Source organism: Schistocerca serialis, chromosome 1 (genome assembly GCF_023864345.2).
Source record: "Schistocerca serialis cubense isolate TAMUIC-IGC-003099 chromosome 1, iqSchSeri2.2, whole genome shotgun sequence".
NCBI classification, from domain to species: Eukaryota; Metazoa; Arthropoda; class Insecta; order Orthoptera; family Acrididae; genus Schistocerca; species Schistocerca serialis.
The window spans coordinates 1,107,763,960-1,107,786,218 of record NC_064638.1 but is presented as its reverse complement, the minus strand read 5'-3'; the positions used below and the strand labels follow the sequence as shown (position 1 = coordinate 1,107,786,218).

The 22,259-nt window shown below is 40.4% G+C and overlaps 1 protein-coding gene across 1 annotated transcript in view; it reads left to right on the top strand.

The window, feature by feature from the left end:
- Positions 1-2,707: 2,707 nt before the first annotated feature.
- LOC126416624 (elongation factor Tu, mitochondrial) overlaps positions 2,708-22,259 on the top strand; it is a 59,876-nt gene continuing 40,324 nt past the window's right edge. The window contains exons 1-4 of the mRNA XM_050084386.1: positions 2,708-2,827; positions 4,459-4,511; positions 8,036-8,198; positions 8,283-8,449. Of these exons, the coding sequence (XP_049940343.1) occupies positions 2,791-2,827; positions 4,459-4,511; positions 8,036-8,198; positions 8,283-8,449 (420 nt within the window). The 5' untranslated portion in view covers positions 2,708-2,790. The remainder of the gene's footprint in view (positions 2,828-4,458; positions 4,512-8,035; positions 8,199-8,282; positions 8,450-22,259) is intronic.

Here is a 22,259-nt window from a genome sequence, read left to right as displayed (position 1 = left end):
ATTGAAATGTTGACATCTTATTCTTCATTTATACACTCGATATAATTATTAATAATCAGATCTTAGAAACAGCATTTATATAAGACCAGTCACTGCAAAAGTGGGTGAACAGTGGTCTGTAATTCAGCAAAGGTATTTTCTGTAGACAACCCTTGCTGCTGTAATGAATTAATTATTCTAAGACATAAATACAACAGTAATTTAGCCAGTAAGACCCCTCAGAATTGTCAGTCATACCAGTCTCAGTGATGTCTGTGTTGTCACAGTAGGAGACTTGGAAAAGACCAACTGTTTCACAAAGCAGACCCCATTTCACAATTTCTTTAATGTTACATCCCTACTTGGACTGTGGCATGCTTCCCTTGACAACTTTATCAAATCGTAATTTAATTGTACACAACTTCGAACTGGCATTCCACGTATGGGGTGCCGCTACCACATTTTCTAGACACATTTGCGCGTTTCTTTCTTGGAGAAAAAAAATCTTTGCATGTTGAATGTGCTCTGTCGATCTGTGTGAAGATGTTTGTGAATGGAAACTGTTGTATGTTTTTTCTCCTACTTTATTTGGAAATCTAGAAAGATGCCTTACTGCTCAAACAACAAATACCTGACCCTTAACTAATTTTACTATAGATCGTCGTACTGTTATACATCCAACTATTCTACAACTTAGTCAAATATTTTGAACTAATGCTTTCACTGAATGAAACCACAGAAGTTTTCGTGTTTTCTACTACTCTCTTGACATCGTCTACATATCTATCAGCCTCAAAATAACCTCAAACGCACAATTTTACCTTTTTGCGTGGTTATTGCTCACTTTAGAAGCGCTATTTCTGCAGACGACTCCTACAGTAATATGAATAAAAATATAAATAAAAATAATAAATATGAAATAACGTACATGAAAATACTCAGTGTGCTCTTCAGTTGTTGCCAGCTTACTTCGACGGGAACGCTATTCTGGGAATAACTAACCGGGGAACAAAGTGGTGTGAACAACGCATGCTCCAAGTTAGCTAGTGGTCAGCCTTTTCCACGGTTAGCTATTCCTGGATTTAACCAGAGATTGTGCAGCTGACCCATTTCTTGTAAAAACGCGTTGTAGACTGACAATTTTTGTCAATGTTATTGAGAGTGAGATGTCGCTTCAATATATCGAAGGTTTAACAAACTAGTATTGGCAATAAATATCTGAACGTGTGCAGGCCCCTTTTGAAAGGGTGTATTGGATGCCAAAGAGATTAGAATTGTAAATTTCTTGTTGGATGCAGTGAGCTCAATCAGGCCCCCACAACTGCACGAGTGGTCGACTGAAGAGCGGACAAATTGAATAGCTGGCCGGCGGCCATTAGAGTGGTAAACTGACGCGCGGATTTCGAATGTTTATACATCGCTTTTGGTTATAAAATGCCTTCCCTAGAGTTCGGTCACGAACATAATGACTCATTTAAATACGTTACTACAATATAGTTTTTAATTTATGAACAAACAGCAACTAGTCACTGTTTATGAATTTATGTTACGTAGTACATGGAATCTGCCATAGCTAAAAGTTATGCACTGGACCCCTAGCATTTTTCGTAGTTCATTTACGATTGATGTACGCAAAATGCATCAATATACTCGAAGATTTGCCCACTATGTTAATAGATATTTTCTGACTCTACCTTGCTTTAGATTTTATGACGAAAAGTGCGTTATATATGGCGTAGTGCTTTGGCAACTCACGACCAAATTATCAAGTTTCAACCTAACCTAGACCATGAAAACACTACCGATCAGCCAGCTACAACAAACAAGACTTCAGGCAGGCATCCAGTATCGCATTAGTCACAATATTTACTTTCGAAGATGTACACTTCAGTTTATATGTGTGGTATTTTCATACAATAAATAAAACTCAACAACTGTTCCATCGAGAGAAGTTGTGAAATCAGATTACAATTACACACATTCAGTTGCATTTTATAACGATAAAAAGCCTGATAACTCAAATTTCGTGTTGCTTGCAACTCAACTTTTATAGTTAAAATAAATGTGGTTCACAAAGGAAAATTCATCTTCTGCTGTATATGGTCTGGAAAACGAAATATGGATGGAACAGCATCACCTTTCAGCTTTCTGCGATTTACGTAATTTTCAAGGAAACAACTTTCTTCAAAATGATCGGAACATATAAAATGGTATCCTGTCAGTCGGAAATCTTGCCTCCTGACAGCGTGTAACCATTTTTGTAATAGCTGTGGTTTTGAGAAAGGAAACCTGCAAATATATGCACAGACATTATGCTAATACCGCGTTACAAAAACATTTACTAAGCAAGTGCACTGACATACAAAACAACTTAAAATATCCACATACCTGTGAAATGTAATATTCGTTCCTTTCTCGAATTTATTTGTACAATTAATCGCTGCACAACTCTTCACCATTGTACTTCTTTTGATTGGAACGTACAGACAGTAGAATTACGAGTAACAAATACTGTATGTACGCCCCAACAAATATACACCGTTGAATCAGGGTCTTCATAAACAACAGTACTACACAAGACATCAGACTATCACCACTATAAAGGCGTTCAGCCGAAGGTTCAAATTATCCCGCGACTGCAGCGCCATCAGTGAGTCTAGTTATTTTTTACAAGGTCTTTGGAGCTCAATACTGAAGTACCAAACATCTTCCTATAGCATTGTCATTGGTCCAAGGAGCTTAGGTGTGTAACTTCCTTGCATTAACAAACAAAACAGAAGAACTAAGAGATCTGTGGCAAAGTACCTGGAAATGGCGTGGGTTACGACGAGAATTATTTTTAGTCCAAGTGAGTTGGTAAATGGTGTAATATGAAAAGTCTTTTTCATGACTGAAATCGAGAAAGACAGACAAATCGTGCTGTGTGTGTAACAACACACAAAATCCAACAATCACAACACAATTTTAGGTTATGTTCGTGGATATATACCGTTTAAATTAAGTAACTACAAAATATTTATGTTGTAAAGAGAGGTGTGAGACATGCACTTAATAGAGTATACTATGGCAGTCCCATTCTTCATTTGTTTCTCCGAAATCATGTTTGGCTACAGTAGCTCTGCCGGTGTCTATACAATGCAAAATACGTTAAACGGTTCTGGTCATTGACTTGTTATATATAGATTCAATAAACACGGGAACAGTATTACTTCATATTTCGTCGTTAGATATTTGATCAGTATGACGGACAGTATTAAATTTCAAATTCGTTTTTATGTTCCACTAATCTATTTTTCTTATCAAGTGGAATGAAGATATTGGGTACCGGTAACAGTTACATCATGGACCCTCTTTGCAATTTTCGAAGATTATGTACGAAATTTGTACATAAAATCCATCGAAATACTCGTCGGAGACCTGCCCATTATGTAACATAGTTTTCCTGAATTTATCTTAATGTATCACTTGCACGAAGTTTGGTGCGACCATAGACGTCAGTTTACGCCGCAGGTCGGTCAGTTTCAACAGCAAAGAGGAATGTGTCCACCATTACACACAATATACAGATGTCGATTTCCTTTAGTTGAATGAAGCGTATACTGTGTGTCATTTAGTATTGTGCTGCAGTGTCAGTATTCAAAATTTATAATAGTAAAAATTTGCAGAAATTCCTGCTTGACTACAGCATTAGTAATACATCCTGCTAATGGTGCAAGGGTAGAATGTGTTCTTTCATGATTGTTGTTTAATTTTATGGAATAAACACATCATTTCTCAGTTATGGGTGCATTAGGAATAGAAAAACACCAGTTCATTTAGTTATGCTCAGAGGTATAATACATCAACAAACCACAATCCTGGTCACTGCTTTGTGCACTGGTAGTGACGAGTAATACACCAGAACAACTCACTAAATTGCTGACTGCAGGTTATTGGACATAGTAATATATACTGCCCCACACGTATTGCACACACTTGATATGATACAAATAATGGTCATATCAGCAGATGTAGTAAACATTGTGGTGACAGTGATTAAGACACTGGACTGCTCCATACCAACAAGGAAATGAATCTCAGAGCAACATACTGATGTTTCTGTGTGGTTTCTTACGTTAGACAGATGTTTGGATAATTTTGACATGGCTGTGGCTGATTTCATAACATGTGAAATAGTTCACTTTCTCAGATGACTTTGTCCGTGAGTCAGACTGGTCTTCCCCCCGCCCCCCTCCTTATGCAAAAAAGTAAAATCTGCCTTTGATACATAGTGTAAGTTGCCACACTTTCATGTGTAGCCTAAAGATTGACTAGTTAAAGTTTTTCAACTTTTGGTTAGAGAATTCATTTACAACATGATCAGATTTACTTTTTAACTTTTTTGTTGCCTTTGAAAGTGCAAATTGTATCTCTTAATTTTGTTTATAAATAGCTATGTGATTGTACTATATTTAATATTTTACTATTTTATGATTTCAGTTCTACGACAGACAGTCAAGAAAGTTCTATTTGCAGCAGAAGCACGTCAGTTGGTATGTGAATTTTATAAACCACGATTAATATGACTCAACTGTATCTGGAATGTATTGTTATATATACCTTATTTTCATTGTGAAAGATTCAGTAACCTATTGAGTACCACGAGTTTGTATCCATTTATGTGGCAGTTTTAAGCTGAAAGTTATCTGAGTTACGTGAGGGCATTACAGGCAAATAATTATTCAGCCAGAGTGTCAGGAAGGAATGTAAATATAATTGTGACTCACACTGTATAAAGTGGTTATTTTTGGTCTTCAGCGCAAATACTGGTTTAATCAGTTTCGCCATGCTAGTCCATGATATGCTGTGTTGTTAATATCTGCATAACTACTGAAACATATCCATTTGAATCTGCTTACTGTTGATAGGTTGCTGTCTATCTCGACAATTTTTTGCACCCCTCCCTCTGCACTTCCTTTTATTACCAAGTTAACTAATCCCTAATATGCCATATCAACCCCTCTTCCTTTAGTCAGGTTGTAACATAGAACTCTTTTCTCCTCAATCTGATTCTATACCTGTTCATTAGATACTTGATTTATAGACCTATATCTAATATGCATTTTCCTGTAGCACCATGTGAAAAATCTTCCCTTTTCCTGTTGTGTCTGCTGTTTATAATCAATAATTCACTTCCATATCAGACTGCACTCTGTCAAATACTTTCAGCAAAGACACCTTAAGCCTTAACTGTAGTCTGATATTAACACATGTCTGCCCGTTGCTATAATTATTCTTTTTACTGCCAGTCTTTGTTTAATATATTTTGCTTCTGCCACTGACAGCTATTTTTCTCCCTAAATAACAACTCATTCAATTTGATTTTGTGTGTGTGTGTGTGTGTGTGTGTGCGTGTGTGTGTGTGTGTGTGTGTGTGTGTGTGTGTGTGTGTGTGTTCGTTTGTTCTAAGAAATATTAAAAATAAAAATAAAAACTACTTTTAATACTTATACAGTTGCAAATTGTTGAAGCTTTTTTGGTCATTACTTGACATTTGTCTTGGGATCTTCAGTTGATGTTTGATGATTCTTCTGGTATTTTGTCAGGATGAGCAGTAGGTTCAATATCCACAGCTGGCGGTGAACTGTAGTTAAGCCTGCGGCCAGAGATGACGTGTACTTCTGCCAATTTTTTTAGGACCTTGCCTGGTCATCTTAATTATGTCCATCACTATCACGGAAGATTTTCTCAGAATGTTACTCTCTCTTTCCAAACTTATAGAATCTTCAGTGGCTTTTCTATATTCAGTATCGTCAGTCTCATCACCAGAATCTATTGCACGTTTTGACATATTGAGAATATAGGCTCACTGTCAACACCGATGCTGCACTGTTGAATATAACTTATTCTTTTCTATTGTTGAGATTATGCAGCTGTTGAGTGATAATTGAAGGAACATGTGAACACAGCTGCATTAATTTGTCATTTGCAGTTTGTCGACTACATTCATTTTCAAGTGACATCCAGTAGATGAAAATAACATCATTAGTTATACAGCAAGTGAAGTAATTTGATGCAATGTGCATGCAAATACGCTCTTACTAATGAGATGACTGACCGTGGTTTAGTGAGAAATCGTGTTCAGACTTTTCTTGCTGCTTTGCTGTAAATTTTATATTGTTAGCAACAGTTTGTTGCTTAAAACTGAGTGGTGCCTGGTATATATACTACAATGCGATCAGACATATCATAAATTGTCCATTTCCATCGGCCGTGAATCCTGAGAATGTTAAAATGCAACTCCTGATGCTCCAGAACAACAGAACAATATTCGATGGATTATAGTTACTTCTGACATTCAGATATCCCAGAAATTGTACCCGACATAACAGCATACCACACAGATTCATGCAGAAAGAGTTGAATGCACATTGCATGCTGCTCATAGGTGAAGGTTTAATCATGCCCGTTTCCTGGCTTGGGTAATGATTCAGGAGTTTGTAAAGATATGGCTCCATTTGTGTCGGATTTTGATAAATGCTGTGGCCCAGATTCTCACAATTCCTGGTAATGAGCACATGTAGAAAAGGGTATTTGTTAATTCTTTTCTACCCCCATAATAATCTTGATTGTTGGCATGGAGGCTGTTCAGCTGTCTTAGGAAGTTTCCAACCATCAAAGCTGACAAGGATTTCATCATTCCAAGTTTTAGATTCTCCAGCTAGAGTCTTTTGTGGATATGACGATCTTTCTCATGTGTGGCTGAAACCAACTGACTAAGTTTGTCATCATCAACACTTCTCGCTCTCTTATGTATAAATTGGCAAGATACTTCACCACTCCTTTTCAGCCATACGTTAATTTAATGTACGGTACTGGTACAGTGAAATCACTTTGGTCATGGGAAAAACTCAGTGACTCCCTAAGGCATTTGAACAGTCTCTATGCCAACAGCAGACTTTCTATGGCACTAAGAATGGATCAACAGCTACCCCTTCTAAATTAACACATTGTGTATCGAAAACTAACACACATCGACCAATGTCTGCACAAATTCTCAAATCGCTCCTGGCGCCAGAAAAGAGGAATGATTAATATTCCCAAAACCCGTGGAAGACAAATGTATTAGCTGCAGCACCTCAAAAGCGAGATGCAGCATCTGAGCCGTGTTCTGAGGACCAGCGGGTACTACATCAGTGCTACAAAGCCTACAGAGTGACACATATGAAGACTACATGTTGGTTACAGACGCTCTGCCTTACATCCCTAGGGTGACATACAAAATGAGTGGTATGTTCAGCAAACACGGCATAAAGACTATTTACGAATGGACCAAAACAATCAAAATGTGTCTCAGGCTGGCAAAGAACAAAAGGGCCCACTGGCAGTGTTTGAAATATACTGCATACCTGAGTACATGTAGAAAGCTGTATTGAAATGACTGGACAGTCTATCGACACCAGGACCATTGAACATAAGCCGCATTACAGGTTGGGACAGGCGGAAAAATCTGCCATGCTAGAGCACCCTCTGTGTGAGACTAACCGCATAACACAATTTCTCAGCCATTTGTTCAGGGAAGCCGTAGAAATTGACAAACATGACAACAGTTTCAACAAGAAAGAAGAAATCTCAACCTAAATAATCATGGATTTCTCGTGCTACAATAAATGAGCAGTTTATGTAACAAGTAACAGTATCAAACGTATGGAAAAGCTCTTGGAGATAGGTAAGACAGGTTCATTTCATCTCTGGCTGCACAGTGGACTAGTCTGTCACCTGCAATGGAGGTAGAATCTTCAGTTAACCATTCATGTTGGCACAACACAGGAAAAATTATTGAACAATTTGGCCAAAGTTCCTGAGACAAAAGTCAACAGATGTGTGTGTGTGTGTGTGTGTGTGTGTGTGTGTGTGTGTGTGTGAGAGAGAGAGAGAGAGAGAGAGAGAGAGAGAGAGAGAGAGAGAGATGCTGAACAAAGAGCATCAGGAAAGTTGTCAATAAGACTACTGCACAAATCGTACTTCTAAAGTGTTACATTATTTCAAAATCTGAATCAGTGTTTTTATTTTTCAGCATTGCCAAGTCAGTGTCAAGAAACTTTTCTTACCATCAGCACAGTTTACTAGGTCATATGCTGAGAAGAAAGTATTTACACGTGACAAACCACATTGTAATGTGGGAACTATTGGACATGTTGATCACGGAAAAACTACACTAACAGCAGCTATTACAAAAGGTTAATGTGGATCTTGAAATTTTCGATTTACTTCAGTACAAATATTGTTGTATACTCATGTGATATTATTGCTCTCTCTTCTAGTCCTCGCTGACAAGAAATTGGCTCAAGCGAAAGGTTATGCAGAAATTGATAATGCCCCAGAAGAACGTGCGCGTGGTATCACCATCAATGTTGCTCATATTGAATACCAGACCGACAGTCGCCATTACAGTCATACAGATTGCCCTGGTCATGCTGACTATATCAAGGTATAGTGATAATAGTTGGATTACACACCTCACAGATATTATTAACAAGCAGAAGACACTGGACATGCCCAACTGATTTGGTACGTGGGTAAACGTTACATAGTTTACACCCATCGCATTTTTCATATATTATGCATGATATTTATACATAATATGCATCAAAATATTTGTCTAAGACTTCTCTATTACCTAATGTAGATGTCCTGACTTTACCTGCAGTTTCAGCTTTCATTTTGAAAAGAATGTTAAATATGGTATTAGTGTAGACTATACGCTATGCTACAGATTAATCTTTATCACTACCTTTATTTTGCACACATTTTCAATTCCAAATTAAGCTAGACCATGGTTGGTAAGTTCCTTTTGTACTACCTACACTGAAATTCTGTCATGACGTTCAATCAACTCAAAATTAACAGGACAGATAGATAAATGAAAACATTTACACCATCATGTATATGCGGTGTGCAAACCCATATTTCTAAGAAATCGAGAAAAGAGTCTTACAACTGTCCCTTAATATTCATAAGATTAGTGCTCCAGTCATAGATGCATTCTGCAGTTTTTCCTTCATATTGACATAGATGAGAATAAGTTAAACAAATCAACAAGTAATACTAACGAGGTAGGCAAATAAATTCTGTAAACAAAAAAGAAAAATCCAGGGTGGAATAATGACAGTGTTAGGAAAAGGATAGACAGCTACTCGCCATATAGAGGAGATGTTAAGTCGCAGACAAACATAACAAAAGACTGCTAAACATGCTAGCTTTTGGCCAAAACGCCTTCTTGTAAAATAGACAAAACACACACGCACACACCGAGCGAGGTGGCGCAGTGGTTAGACACTGGACTCGCATTCGGGAGGACGACGGTTCAATCCCGCGTCCGGCCATCCTGATTTAGGTTTTCTGTGATTTCCCTAAATCATTCCAGGCAAATTCCGGGATGGTTCCTCTGAAAGGGCACGGCCGACTTCCTTCCCTAATCCGATGAGACCGATGACCACGCTGTCTGGTCTCCTTCCCCAAACAACCAACCAACCACACACGCACACTCACGCAAGCACAACTCTCATGCACATGACCACTGTGTCTGGCTGCTGAAGCCAGACTGCAAGCAGCTGCACATGGTGGGAGAAGTAACCTGGGTGCTGGGAGTAAGGTGGAGGCTGAAGCAGGAAAGGTTAGCAGGTTAGGAGTGGGGGTCAGTAAATTGCTGCATGTAGGTGTATGCACGGAAATATTGCAGGGAGAATTCCCATCTGCACAATTCAGAAAAGCTGGTGTTCATATTATGAAGGATCGACAGGGTGCAGGCTGTGAAGCAGTCATTGAAGTGAAGAACATTGTGACGGGCTGTATGTTGAGCAACTGGGTGCTCCAGCTGTCTCTTGGACACAATTTGTCGGTGGCCATCCATGCATACAGGCAGCTTGTTGGTTGTCATGCCCACATAGAATGCAGCACAGTGGCTGCAGCTCAGTTTGTAGATCACATGACTGTTTTCACAGGTATCCCTACCTTTGGTGCGATAAGTGATGCTTGTGACCAAACTAGAGTAAGTGGTGGTGGGAGGCTGTGTGGGACATGGGTATGAGTCTTGAGACAAGGGGTTTGGGAATAGGGATGGATGAGGATATTGCTTGGATTTTGGTGGGCGGCAGGATATAGGGTGATAGTGAGTAGTATATTCCTCATTTCAAGGCACAACGAGATGTAGTTCAAACCCTGGTGGAGAATGTGATTCAGTTGCTCCAGTCCTGGGTGGAACTGAATCACTAGGGGAATGCTCCTTTGTGACCATACAGAGGGACTCTGGGAAGTGGTGGGTGACTTGAAGGATACAGTACAGGACACTTGCTTTTTACAAGGTTGGGAGGGTTATTTCAGTGAGGTTCTGGAGGAATGTGGATAGGGTGACCTCATTTTCAATCCAGATCACAAAGATGTCATCAATGAATCTAAACCAGGTGAGGAGTTCTTGATTCTGGGTGGTTAGGAAAGATCCCTCGAGATGGCCCATGAATAGGTTGGTGTAGGATGGTGCCATACGGATGCTCATTGGCAAACCATGGATTTGGTGCCTTGAAGACATCACTTAGAAAAAAGGGCTACTTTTGAAAGCAGTCAAGTGAATTACAAACGAAGCTGCAACCACTGTGCTGCATTCTATGTGGGAATGACAACCAACAATCTGTCTGTCCGCATGAGTGGCCACCAACAAACTGTAGCCAAGAAACAGCTGGATCAACCAGTTTCTGAGCATGTTGCACAACACAATGCTCTTCATAGCCTGCGCCATGTGGATCCTTACTACTAACACCAGCCTTTCTGAATTGCACTGGGAACTCCCCCTGCAATATGTCCTACATTCCCGTACCACTCTCCCCCTGTGTCAATGTTCCTTAATTCCTGTCCTTCCCCTTCCCTGCCCCCATTCCAGCACTACACATTTTGCCAACTCACCCACAACCTTTTTTCCCTCCTCTAGTTCTCTTCTGGTCCCTTTTGCCCCTCTCCTCGAACCTCGTGACTGCACCTAGCTATCTTATCCCAGCCCCACCGCATCCCTACATCCTCCCGTAAGCAGCACTTTACTGTCCCTCCAACCCTACCCTTCTTGTCCCTCCCCTTCTCCAGTCCAGCCTTTCCCCTCACATGCAGTTGCTCATAGTCTGGCCTCAGCGGCCAGAGACAGTGGTCATGTATGTGTGAGCTGTGCTTGCATGAATGTGTGTCTGTGTTACCTACTTTAGAACAAGACAATTTGGTTGAAAGCTTACATGTTTAGCTCTCTTTTTTGTTGTGCCTGTGTGGTTCTAGGCGCTTCAGTCCGGAACCGCGCTGCTGCTACGATCACAGGTTCGAGTCCTGCCGCAGAGGCATGGATGTGTGTGTGTGTGAAGTCCTTAGGTTAGTTAGGTTTAAGTAGTTCAAAGTCTAGGGGACTGATGACCTCTGATGTTAAGTCCCATAGTGCTTAGAGCCCTTTGAACCTTTGTTGAGACTCAACTTTTCTATATGATGAGTAGGAATCTATCCTTTTCATAATATCAATTCATGAATCAACTTGGATTAGTGGAGAAAATTATAATTTTAGTCCTGCTTGTTTACACTTGCTCTTTTACTCTGTTAAATGATTAATGGAAAATCTCATATAAGATGTGAAACAAATACTAACAAAGAGATAGAGGGGCTGGCCAGTACTTACCTCAGCTCAGTACAGCCAATAGATACACACAAAACAGAACTGAAAATTTACATTCCTAGCTTTCGGAACTTTGTTCCTTCATCAGGGAGGAGAGAGTGGAAAAAAGGGAAGAAGGGAAAGTGGATTCAGTTACTCACAACCCAGGTTATGAAGCAACAGGGAAAGGTAAACAGGGAGGGTAGCAAGGATGGAGGCATGGTTGTCAGAGGGAAGCCAAAGATATTCTACTGTAAGTACTGTGCCAGCTTCAAACCAAAGAGGCTAGGGCTTCTCCCACCCAACACCAGTCCCTCTGAACTGCGGAGATGGGAACTTGCACTCCAACACATCCTTTCATCCCGCCATCCCCCTGGACTGAACCTACGTTAAACAACCTCACTCCCATTCACTCTTCAGTCTTCTCCTCTTTCCCTTTCCTCTTTAGCCATTCACGCATCTTTTTATCCTACATAGTTGTGTTTATCTTTATACTATATACCTCTTTACTTCTGTATGCATCCTCTTTGGTTTGAAGCTGGCACAGTACTTACAGTAGAATATCTTTGGCTTCCCTCTGACAACCATGCCTCCATCCTTGCTACCCTCCCTGTTTACCTTTCCCTGTTGCTTCATAACGTGGGTTGTGAGTAACTGAATCCACTTTCCCTTCTTCCCTTTTTTCCCCTCTCTCCTCCCTGATGAAGGAACAAAGTTCCGAAAGCTAGGAATGTAAATTTTCAGTTCTGTTTTGTGTGTATCTATTGGCTGTACTGAGCTGAGGTAAGTACTGGCCAGCCCCTCTATCTCTTTGTTAGTATTTCTTTTACTCTGTTACACATCCTTACACTTCTTTGTGTGACTAGCTGGATGACACTTACCGTATAAACACTTGAAGCAAATACAGGGTGCCCATAGTTAAATTTACAGTTTCAAATCACTTTAGAAAGAGAACCACTGTTCAAAATGACATCAAGTTTGAACAGATGGACACAAAGCAGAATGTTTCTTAGGATTTTATGCCAATGCAGAGGGAAACGTCTTTGGGGGGGGGGGGGGGGTGCAACAAGAATTTGATGAATAGATTGGGCTGTATGTGTCGGAATGTGAACACCAACAGTGTGTCTGAGATGCCCAACATGGCTTGTCTCCATGAAGAATCATGCACTACTAGTAAAGCTTCTTTACGAGAAGGATAACTGTGTGCCAGTAGCCCTGCACAAGTTTAGGACACAGAAGGGTATGAAAAAAGGCATTGGTCCAGAATCTGCAAAGGATCTGGAGAAAATTATTACAACATTCTAAAAGACAGGTTCTTTTGAAGTGCAGTATGCCAAGGAAGGAAAGCAATTGATCCGTCTGTAGATGATGTGGCCGCAGTATAGCAGGGGGGGGTCAAGTTATTGTGTACAAAAATGCACTGCGAGCATGGTGCATAAAATCCTAAGAAACATTCTGCTTTGTGTCCATACAAGATCGCATATGTTCAGGAATTGCTTCATGCTATCTGTCAGCAACACAAACATTCCCACTTCAGTTCCTTGTTCACATGGAAGTGGGCAACGGATGGCCATGGAACATTCTGTGGGCAGACAAAGCCCATTTCCATCTCTAAGAACATGTTAATATACAGAAGTGCAGAATGTGGACAACAGAGAATCCACATGCACGTCTGCTGGTACCACTTCATTCTCTGAAGGTGACTGTGTGGTTCAGGTTGATGGCATAGTTTATTGTAGGGCTGTAGTTTTTTGAGGAGATGAGTCATGCAGTTCCTGTTACCTGTACCATCACTGGTAAATATGATGAGTGTCTTGTGTGCACCACCATCATCCCAACCCTTCAGCAGTGTGGATGTGTGGGATCATTTGTATGTAAAATGGCACTCTTCCACACATTGCACAGCCAGTGAAGCAGCTGCCATAGAGCCATTTTGGAAATGCTAGAATTGTCAGCTGTCATTTCCCTACAGCCTCATTGTCCCGATCATATGATCTTAATCCGTGTGACTTCTGTCTGTGGGTGTATCTGAAAGATGTGTTCAGTGCTCCAGTTAAGAATGTAGCTGAACTGAAGGCATGCATTGCATGATATCTTCTGAATCTGACCACCCAGACACTTCGATCTGTAGTGGGACAAGCTGTTTCCCAGTTTCAACATGTGGCAGAAAACTGTGGGCAGCGTATTTAATGTGCCTTGCACAAATCTCATGACAACTAGAAACCAATGTCATTTTGCTTTTTATGCAGGTTTTGACCCCAGGACAATTAAAAACAAATTTTTCCCATCCCAATATGTTATGACCTTGCCATAAATGTTGGTTGCTGAACTTCTGCAGTCATGCACATTTAACAGTACAGATGGTGTAACGTGCAACTCAAACCATAACTGCTGTCTTGTGATTTATCTGTTTAGGTTAAGACACTTACAGTGCCATCTTTTGGTAAAATTTTTGTTAAATATTTTTGTTATGTGACATTTCCTCCTGTGTCAACAATATGCTTTTCATATTTGAAGTCATTCTGAGCAGTGGTTCATTTCCTACAGCAGTTTTGAAACGGGAACTTTAATTACAGACACCCTGTATATTTGTGACACCCAGAACATGCAGTGATATTGTTTCTACCTAGGTTTCAGCCAAAAGCAAACTTGCTTTACATTTTGAAACAAAATCTCCTTCAGTAACAAATTTTGATGCATAACATATGTACAGTAACATCCTTGAAAACACTGGTGCTGAAAGTTAATCATGAATGATGCTGTGGACCATTATTGTGTCCATGTTGTTGTGCAATACCGGCTGCATTCCAAAAGCAAATTGCAGTTATGAAACCCTCCTTTTCCCAGCAGTTTCAGTATGGAGAAAAATACAGGGTGTGTCACGAAAGACGCCCAGAAGGGGTCCACAAGTTGCGCAGCATGTTTGTCAGCTGTTGCCACTGTGTCTGCCAATTGCCACTATGCATGGTTTTGGGACACCAATACTTTGCGTGTGTCCCCTACACTGTGCCACATAGTGGACCAGTGTTTTCTTTTGAGTTTTTTGTCAAGTTTAATCGCTTCAAATATTGTTGCTAGACATTATTATTGCAACTGCGCCAATTCCGGGGCTTCCCTGCAAGTATGTCACTGGGTCCAGTCCTCAGACATAAATATCATGTGTGTTTTGTCTGTACTTTGCGACTGAGTGTTTAGGTGTTAAAACAAGAGTTTCCTGTAGAGTTTGCATTCAGTATGTTGTAAAAAAATGGAGTGTTTCTTGTATTGAACTATGCAAAAACAGAATCGTATGTGGAATATCAGCTTGAGTTCATATAAAAATTCCCCAGTGTGCATGTTCCCAATTACTTGATGATACACAGATTAGTGAAGAAATTTCAAGAGACTGGATCTGTTAAACAAAGGCCCAGAGAACCTACTGTTATAACCGACAATAAATTAGACAAAATAGGGAGGCATTGGAGAGAAGTCTGAGAAAATCTCTGCGCCATTTGGCACTTCAGACTGGTGTTGAGCATCTGCTCATAGAGCTGTGCACAATTTGAAATTGAAACCATAAAAAGTAATGGTGGTGCATCAACTGAGGAATTCAGGTACTGTTACACAACATCATTATTGCAACTGGCTGTTACAGTCTGCTCAATGGCGAAGTTCATAGAACAATAGGTGCTGTGAAAATCGTCATGAATTACATTGACAACCTCTGCATGATGTGAAAACAGGTGTATGGTGTGCAATGAGTGCAAGATGAATTATTGGACCAATGTTTATCCACAAAACGATGTTTCTTTATCCCCAAAGCAATACATTACAACAGGTATGTAAACAATATACTGAATCCCCCCTCCCCCCCCCTTTTCTTTTCTTTCTTTGCAATGCGAGATCAAACATCAACAATGCTTTTGTGATAGCAATATGAAATGTTTTTGGTGATGGGATAGATGTATGGGCTCCTCCTCCTGGTCTAAAACCGTGTGATTTTTATATTTGGAGAATGTTAAAAAAGCAAGGTGCACACAACCAATCCCCCCGCATGCTTGAAGAGTTGGAAGACAGGTTTGCCTTGTCATTTCCCAGATTTTGGCAGCCGAAATTCGTCAAGTGTTTGCTAATGTGTTCAGGAGATGTCAGGCTGCTCATGCTGTAGAGGGACATCATTTTGAGCACGTACTGTAAATATAAGTGAGCTTAAGTTAATCATATGGCAACGTTGTTAATGCTTGACTCTGGGGGGAGGGTGGGTAAGTGCGCTTGCAGCCAACTACCGCCAGGTTAGTGTCGGAGAATAGAGTGCAGCAGCGACCGGTGGATGCACTGGAAGGTAGAATCATCATCATCATCATTTAAGACTGATTATGGCTTTCAGCGTTCAGTCTGGAGTATAGCCCCCTTATAAAATGCCTCCATGATCCCCTATTCAGTGCTAACATGGGTGCCTCTTCTGATGTTAAACCTATTACTTCAAAATCATTCTTAACCGAATCCAGGTACCTTCTCCTTGGTCTGCCCCGACTCCTCCTACCCTCTAGTGCTGAACCCATGAGTCTCTTGGGTAACCTTGCTTCAGCTCTGCGTTTAACATGACCCCACCATCTAAGCCTGTTCGCCCTGACTGCTGCATCTATAGAGTTCATTCCCAGTTTTTCTTTGATTTCCTCATTGTGGACGCCATCCTGCCATTGTTCCCATCTACTAGTACCTGCAATCACCCTAGTTACTTTCATATCCGTAACCTCAACCTTGTTGATAAGGTAACCTGAATCCACCCAGCTTTCGCTCCCATACAACAAAGTTGGTCAAAAGATTGAACGGTGCACAGATAACTTAGTCTTGGTACTGACTTCCTTCTTGCAGAAGAGAGTAGATCGTAGCTGAGCGCTCACTCCATTAGCTTTGCTACACCTCGCTTCCAGTTCTTTCACTATGTTGCCATCCTGTGAGAATATGCATCCGAAGTACTTCAAACCGTCCACCTGTTCTAACTTTGTTCCTCCTATTTGGCACTCAATCCGTTTATATTTCTTTCCCACTGACATTACTTTCGTTTTAGAGATGATAATCTTCATACTATAGTCCTTACATTTCTGATCTAGCTCTGAAATATTACTTTGCAAACTTTCAATTGAATCTGCCATCACAACTAAGTCATCCGCATATGCAAGACTGCTTATTTTGTGTTCACATATCTTAATCTCACGCCGCCAGTCTATTGTTTTCAACATATGATCCATAAATAATATGAACAACAGTGGAGACAGGTTGCAGCCTTGTCTTACCCCTGAAACTACTCTGAACCATGAACTCAATTTACCGTCAACTCTAACTGCTGCCTGACTATCCATGTAAAGACCTTTAATTGCTTGCAAAAGTTTGCCTCCTATTCCATAATCTCATAGAACAGACAATAACTTCCTCCCAGGAACCCGGTCATATGCCTTTTCTAAATCTATAAAGCATAGATACAATTCCCTGTTCCACTCGTAACACTTCTCCATTATTTGCCGTAAGCTAAAGATCTGGTCCTGACAACCTCTAAGAGGCCTAAACCCACACTGATTTTCATCCAATTGGTCCTCAACTAATACTCGCACTTTCCTTTCAACAATACCTGAGAAGATTTTACCCACAACGCTGATTAAAGAGATACCTCTGTAGTTGTTACAATCTTTTCTGTTTCCATGTTTAAAGATTGGTTTGATTACTGCTTTTGTCCAGTCTGATGGAACCTGTCCCGACTCCCAGGCCATTTCAATCATCCTGTGTAGCCTTTTAAGACCTGACACTCCACTGTATTTGATGAGTTCCGACTTAATTTCATCCACCCCAGCTGCTTTATTGCACTGCAATCTATTGACCATTTTCTCCACTTCCTCAAATGTGATCCTATTTCCATCATCATTTCTATCCCATTCTACCTCGAAATCTGAAACATTACTGATCGTATTTTCACCTACATTGAGCAACTCTTCAAAATATTCCCTCCATCTGCCCAAGGCATCCACAGGATTCACCAGCAGTTTTGCTGACCTGTCCAAAATACTTGTCATTTCCTTCTTACCTCCCTTTTGAAGACTGCTAATCACACTCCAGAATGGTTTTCCAGCAGCTTGACCCACAATCTCCAACCTGTTTCCAAAGTCTTCCCACGATTTCTTCTTGGATGCTGCAATTATCTGTTTGGCTTTGTTTCTTTCTTCAACATAACTTTCTCTGTCTACCTGGGTTCTGGTATGTAGCCATTTTTGATACGCCTTCTTTTTCCTTTTACAGCCTGCCTTGACTGTATCATTCCACCAAGCTGTTTGCTTCATCCTACTTTTACACACTACTGTTCCAAGAGGTTCTTTAGCCACTTCTAATACTGCGTCCCTGTACCTTGTCCATTCCTTTTCCAATGACTACAATTGACTACATTCAACTAACTGGTAACCTTCTGAGGTCGCTGTTATGTACTTGTGCCTGATTTCCTTATCCTGAAGTTTCTCTACTCTTATCCTCCTACATATGGACCTGACCTCCTACACTTTTGGCCTCACAATCCCAATTTCACTGCAGATTAAATAATGATCAGTGTCATCGAAGAATCCCCTTAATATATGTGTGTCCCTCACAGCCTTCCTGAATTCCTGATCTGTTACTATATAGTCAACGACAGATCTGGTTCCCCTGCCTTCCCAAGTATACCGGTGAATGTTCTTATGTTTAAAAAAGGAGTTTGTGATTACTAAGCCCTTACTGGCACAGAAATCCAAGAGTTGTTTCCCATTCCTGTTAGCCTCCATATCCTCTCCAAATTTACCCATAACCTTTTCATACCCTTCTGTTCGATTTCCAATCCTGGCGTTAAAATCACCCGTGAGCAGAACACTGTCCTTGTCCTTTACTCTAACAACATCACTGAGTGCCTCATAAAAACTATCCATCTTATCTTGATCTGTCCCTTCACAATGCGAATATACTGACACAATCCTAATTTTCTTGCTAGTCACTGTCAAATCTATCCACATCAGTCATTCATTTACATACCTTATTGCAACTACGTTGGTTTCCATTTCTTTCCTGATGTAAAGCCCTACACCCCATTGTGCTATTCCTGCTTTGACTCCTGACAGGTAGACCTTGTATTCTCCCACTTCCTCTTCTTTCTCACCCCTTACCCGAATGTCACTAACAGCTAAAACGTCCAGCCCCATCTTACTTGCAGCCTCTGCCAGCTCTACCTTCTTCCCAGAGTAGCCCCCATTGATATTAATAGCTCCCCATTTCATTACCAGTTGTTTGCCAAGTCGTATCTTAGGAGTCCCTGGTTTGTCAGTTAGACGTGGGACTCCGTCACCTCCAAAGGTCCGAGGCATTTTGCCCTGATTGTTGCCAGCATCATATTTAAAGTACCAGGGAAGCACGTTGCCAGCCTTACTTGCCCCGAGTCCCATTGGGTTTTACCCCTAACGGTTGAGGTACTAACCGGTGGATTTGGTAGTCTTTGCCGTATGAGCATAAAGGTGACCACGACTCAGAATATGTCCGAGATACCGAGCCTTATTCCAAAGTAACTGGTATCCCAACTGTCGGGACCACTTACTTGGCCACTCATACGTTGCCCGTGGCTCATGAACTAGGACATGACTACAGGAACCCACACAATGTAGGTAGAATACATGTAAAAAGGTATTTCGCTCTCCAACCAGGTGATTCCGTCAAAGAGCCAGCACTGCTTTCAGTGTAAAGGATTAATCTTATGCGTATGTAAGTGGCAGTTGTATAATTTTTTTTCTATAATTCTCAAATAATATGTTGGAGGACTCTCTATATGGCCATTAAAAATGCTTAATTTTCAATTATCTATCATCCCACTAACTTTTGAGCTGATTGCGTGTCATGAACATTAGAGGTGGTTTCCTTGAAATAAGGGGTGGTGGGCCTAAATATCCCGGAGAACTTCACTTAGTCGCCTGCCAAACACGAATTGAATCAGCTGGCTGCTTCTGAGGCCTTCCTCTTGTAATAATTATGCTAATGTATTTACTATGCTAACATATTTATGAATGACCTCTTTTGAAAACTGTTGTTACACAGGTCTAAACATGTTACAAAATGCATGTGTTATGTTGAAGTACTAAATGGAACAGAATGAAAATTTAAAATGTATGTACAGTGATTGGCACAAAAAATGCAGCACCCAATAAGGATGTGTAATTATCTATTTAGTCAATGTGAAGCACTTATCAACTTTTTGAGGTGGGGTTATTGGCGTTGCTTTGCGATCAAACAACGAAGTGTTGATTGTTTATTGCACTAGCTTCACTTAGTTTCCCATGCAACCTGGAAAACACATCGCTGAATGTGAGCAAATAACCTTTTTTTCCCCACTCTTGTAGAGCTTATTCTTATACTGTGAATTGTTCCTCTTTCAATCAAACATGTTTGTAAGATGTTTCTGTAATTGTTGTAATCAGCTTTTTGGAGGAAACATGCCATTAAGCTGAACAAGCTGTGAAAGCTGTTGCTTTGGTGGAAGATGGTTGCAGCATGCATTGCATTGCAGAAGTGTTGAGGACCATACCTACCAAGATTTCCAGAATCATATGAAGGTACACAGAAACTGGAGGCTTTGCAAGTAGACCAGGAACAGGTCAGAGAAGAGCAACATTGGAGAGAGATGACTGCTTCTTACGACTTCAAGTTCTTTGCAACTGTCATCCCACAGAAATGTCACCCAACCGCTGCTGAAGCACGAAACAAACTCCACCAGGTTAGAGGGGTGAATGTTAGCGAGAAAACCATTCAACAAAGACTGGAAGAAGATAATATTTAGTCCAGGAAACATTCTACAGGTTTGGAACTCATCAGAGAGCATTGCACAACTCGACTACATTTCATGAGGGAACATCTTGGCTGGACAGTAAAACAGTGGGATCAAGTGGTGTTCACCGATGAGTCACAATTTGGCCTCCTGTCACCAGATGGAAGAGAGAGGAGCTGGAGAAGGCCAGGCAAAAGGTATTCCACCTTGCACATTCTCATCAGGGCCCTTTTCAGGGTGGTTCTTTGATGGTGTGGGCAGGAATCAGTGCAGCTGCATGGATGGATTTGGTCTTCGTGGATTGTAGGAGCCGTAACACGCATCGGTATGTGGAGGAAATCCTTCTGTAGCATGTTGTACCTTTTTGTTTCATTTATTGGTGGTGATTTTATACTATTGCATGACAATTGATCCCAACATGTTGTGAGAATTGTGCAAGGATTCTAGGATGAAACAGGGATTCATACTAGGGGTTGGCCTGCTAGAAGCCCTGATTTGAATCCTGTTAAGCATGTTTGGGGGTGGCTGGGTAGAAGATCCCATCAGCACTATTCAGAGACCATACAGGACCTACAGAATGTCTGCCTGGAAGAAGGGATATGATTCATCAACAGGACATGACCGCATTAATCAGGATCATGCCTGAAGGTTGAATGCTGTCATTGGTGCAAGAGGTGGCAATACCAGCTTTTGAAGATGCGAACAGAGGTCTCAGAGATCGTCTCAAAGGATTGTGAAGTAAAGTGTGAAGTGTATAGTGCCAAAATAGACAGACATTACCTTCATGAGCATAGTCATAATTTCATAGAAGTGTGTGTCATGGGCTTAATTTGCTACATTTGTATATAATCGCCTTTCTTTTTTCATTTTTGGACACTTCAGTGGGACCATACCACAATATTCTGTCATAAGATAGTGGATTAGTGCCTTAAGAATGTTATAGATTTAAAATAAATTTCAGTTTTTGTAAGAAATTGAAGTGTTGCATCTTTTGTGTGTAAAGCTTTGCAAATACTGTTCTTTGAGCTTCAAGGACTAATTGTTTCTTTCTCCCTACATTGATTCACAGAGTTGGGCACCCATTTTAGATCAAACAGAAAATACTGCACACTAAATATAGAGAATGCAAACAGAATGTTCCAGCTCATTTTCTGTTCTCGTCCTTACTTTCTTTAGACCGTATCATGCCAGCCTTATACCTTGCGTATTACTTTACATATTTTACTTCTAGGCCAGTATTCTTTTCTCATCTTTACCTCCCCATATGTAGTTTCATTCTGACTCTTGGTTTATCTTAGCTAGTATTTGTATATCCTCAAACCATGTGAACAGAAAGGAGAACGTGTGCATTGTCACGTCATTCAGTTTACAAGGTAAGTTTAGTTAATCTGGCAGCTGGAAAAAATCTATTGGGCCCCTTCAACATTTTCTTTCCACTATGCAGAATTCCGTATGCCATGTAAATCTTTTGTCAATAATGGCCTTTTTCAATCAGGATTTCATTTAGAAGTAATTTCTGTTGACCACAATATTGATTGATTGCAGCCAGTTCAGATTAATCAGAATTGTGTGGAAGAGGCCTAAAGTTGTACATTATTTAGCTTCAGATGCTTACTGCATCTTTGCATCACAGAAGTCATTAGGTCCTGATACATGTATTATGCTCAAGACCAAATATTTTTCAGGGTAAATTATTATGGAATAATTTTATTGTCAGTCATTTTGCTTTTTTTTGTTTGTTTTTTTAACCCTTTGTTCAGACCTGATGTTGAATGTGTAGTCAGGTAAGTAGTGTGTGTACCTTATTTTTGATTAAAT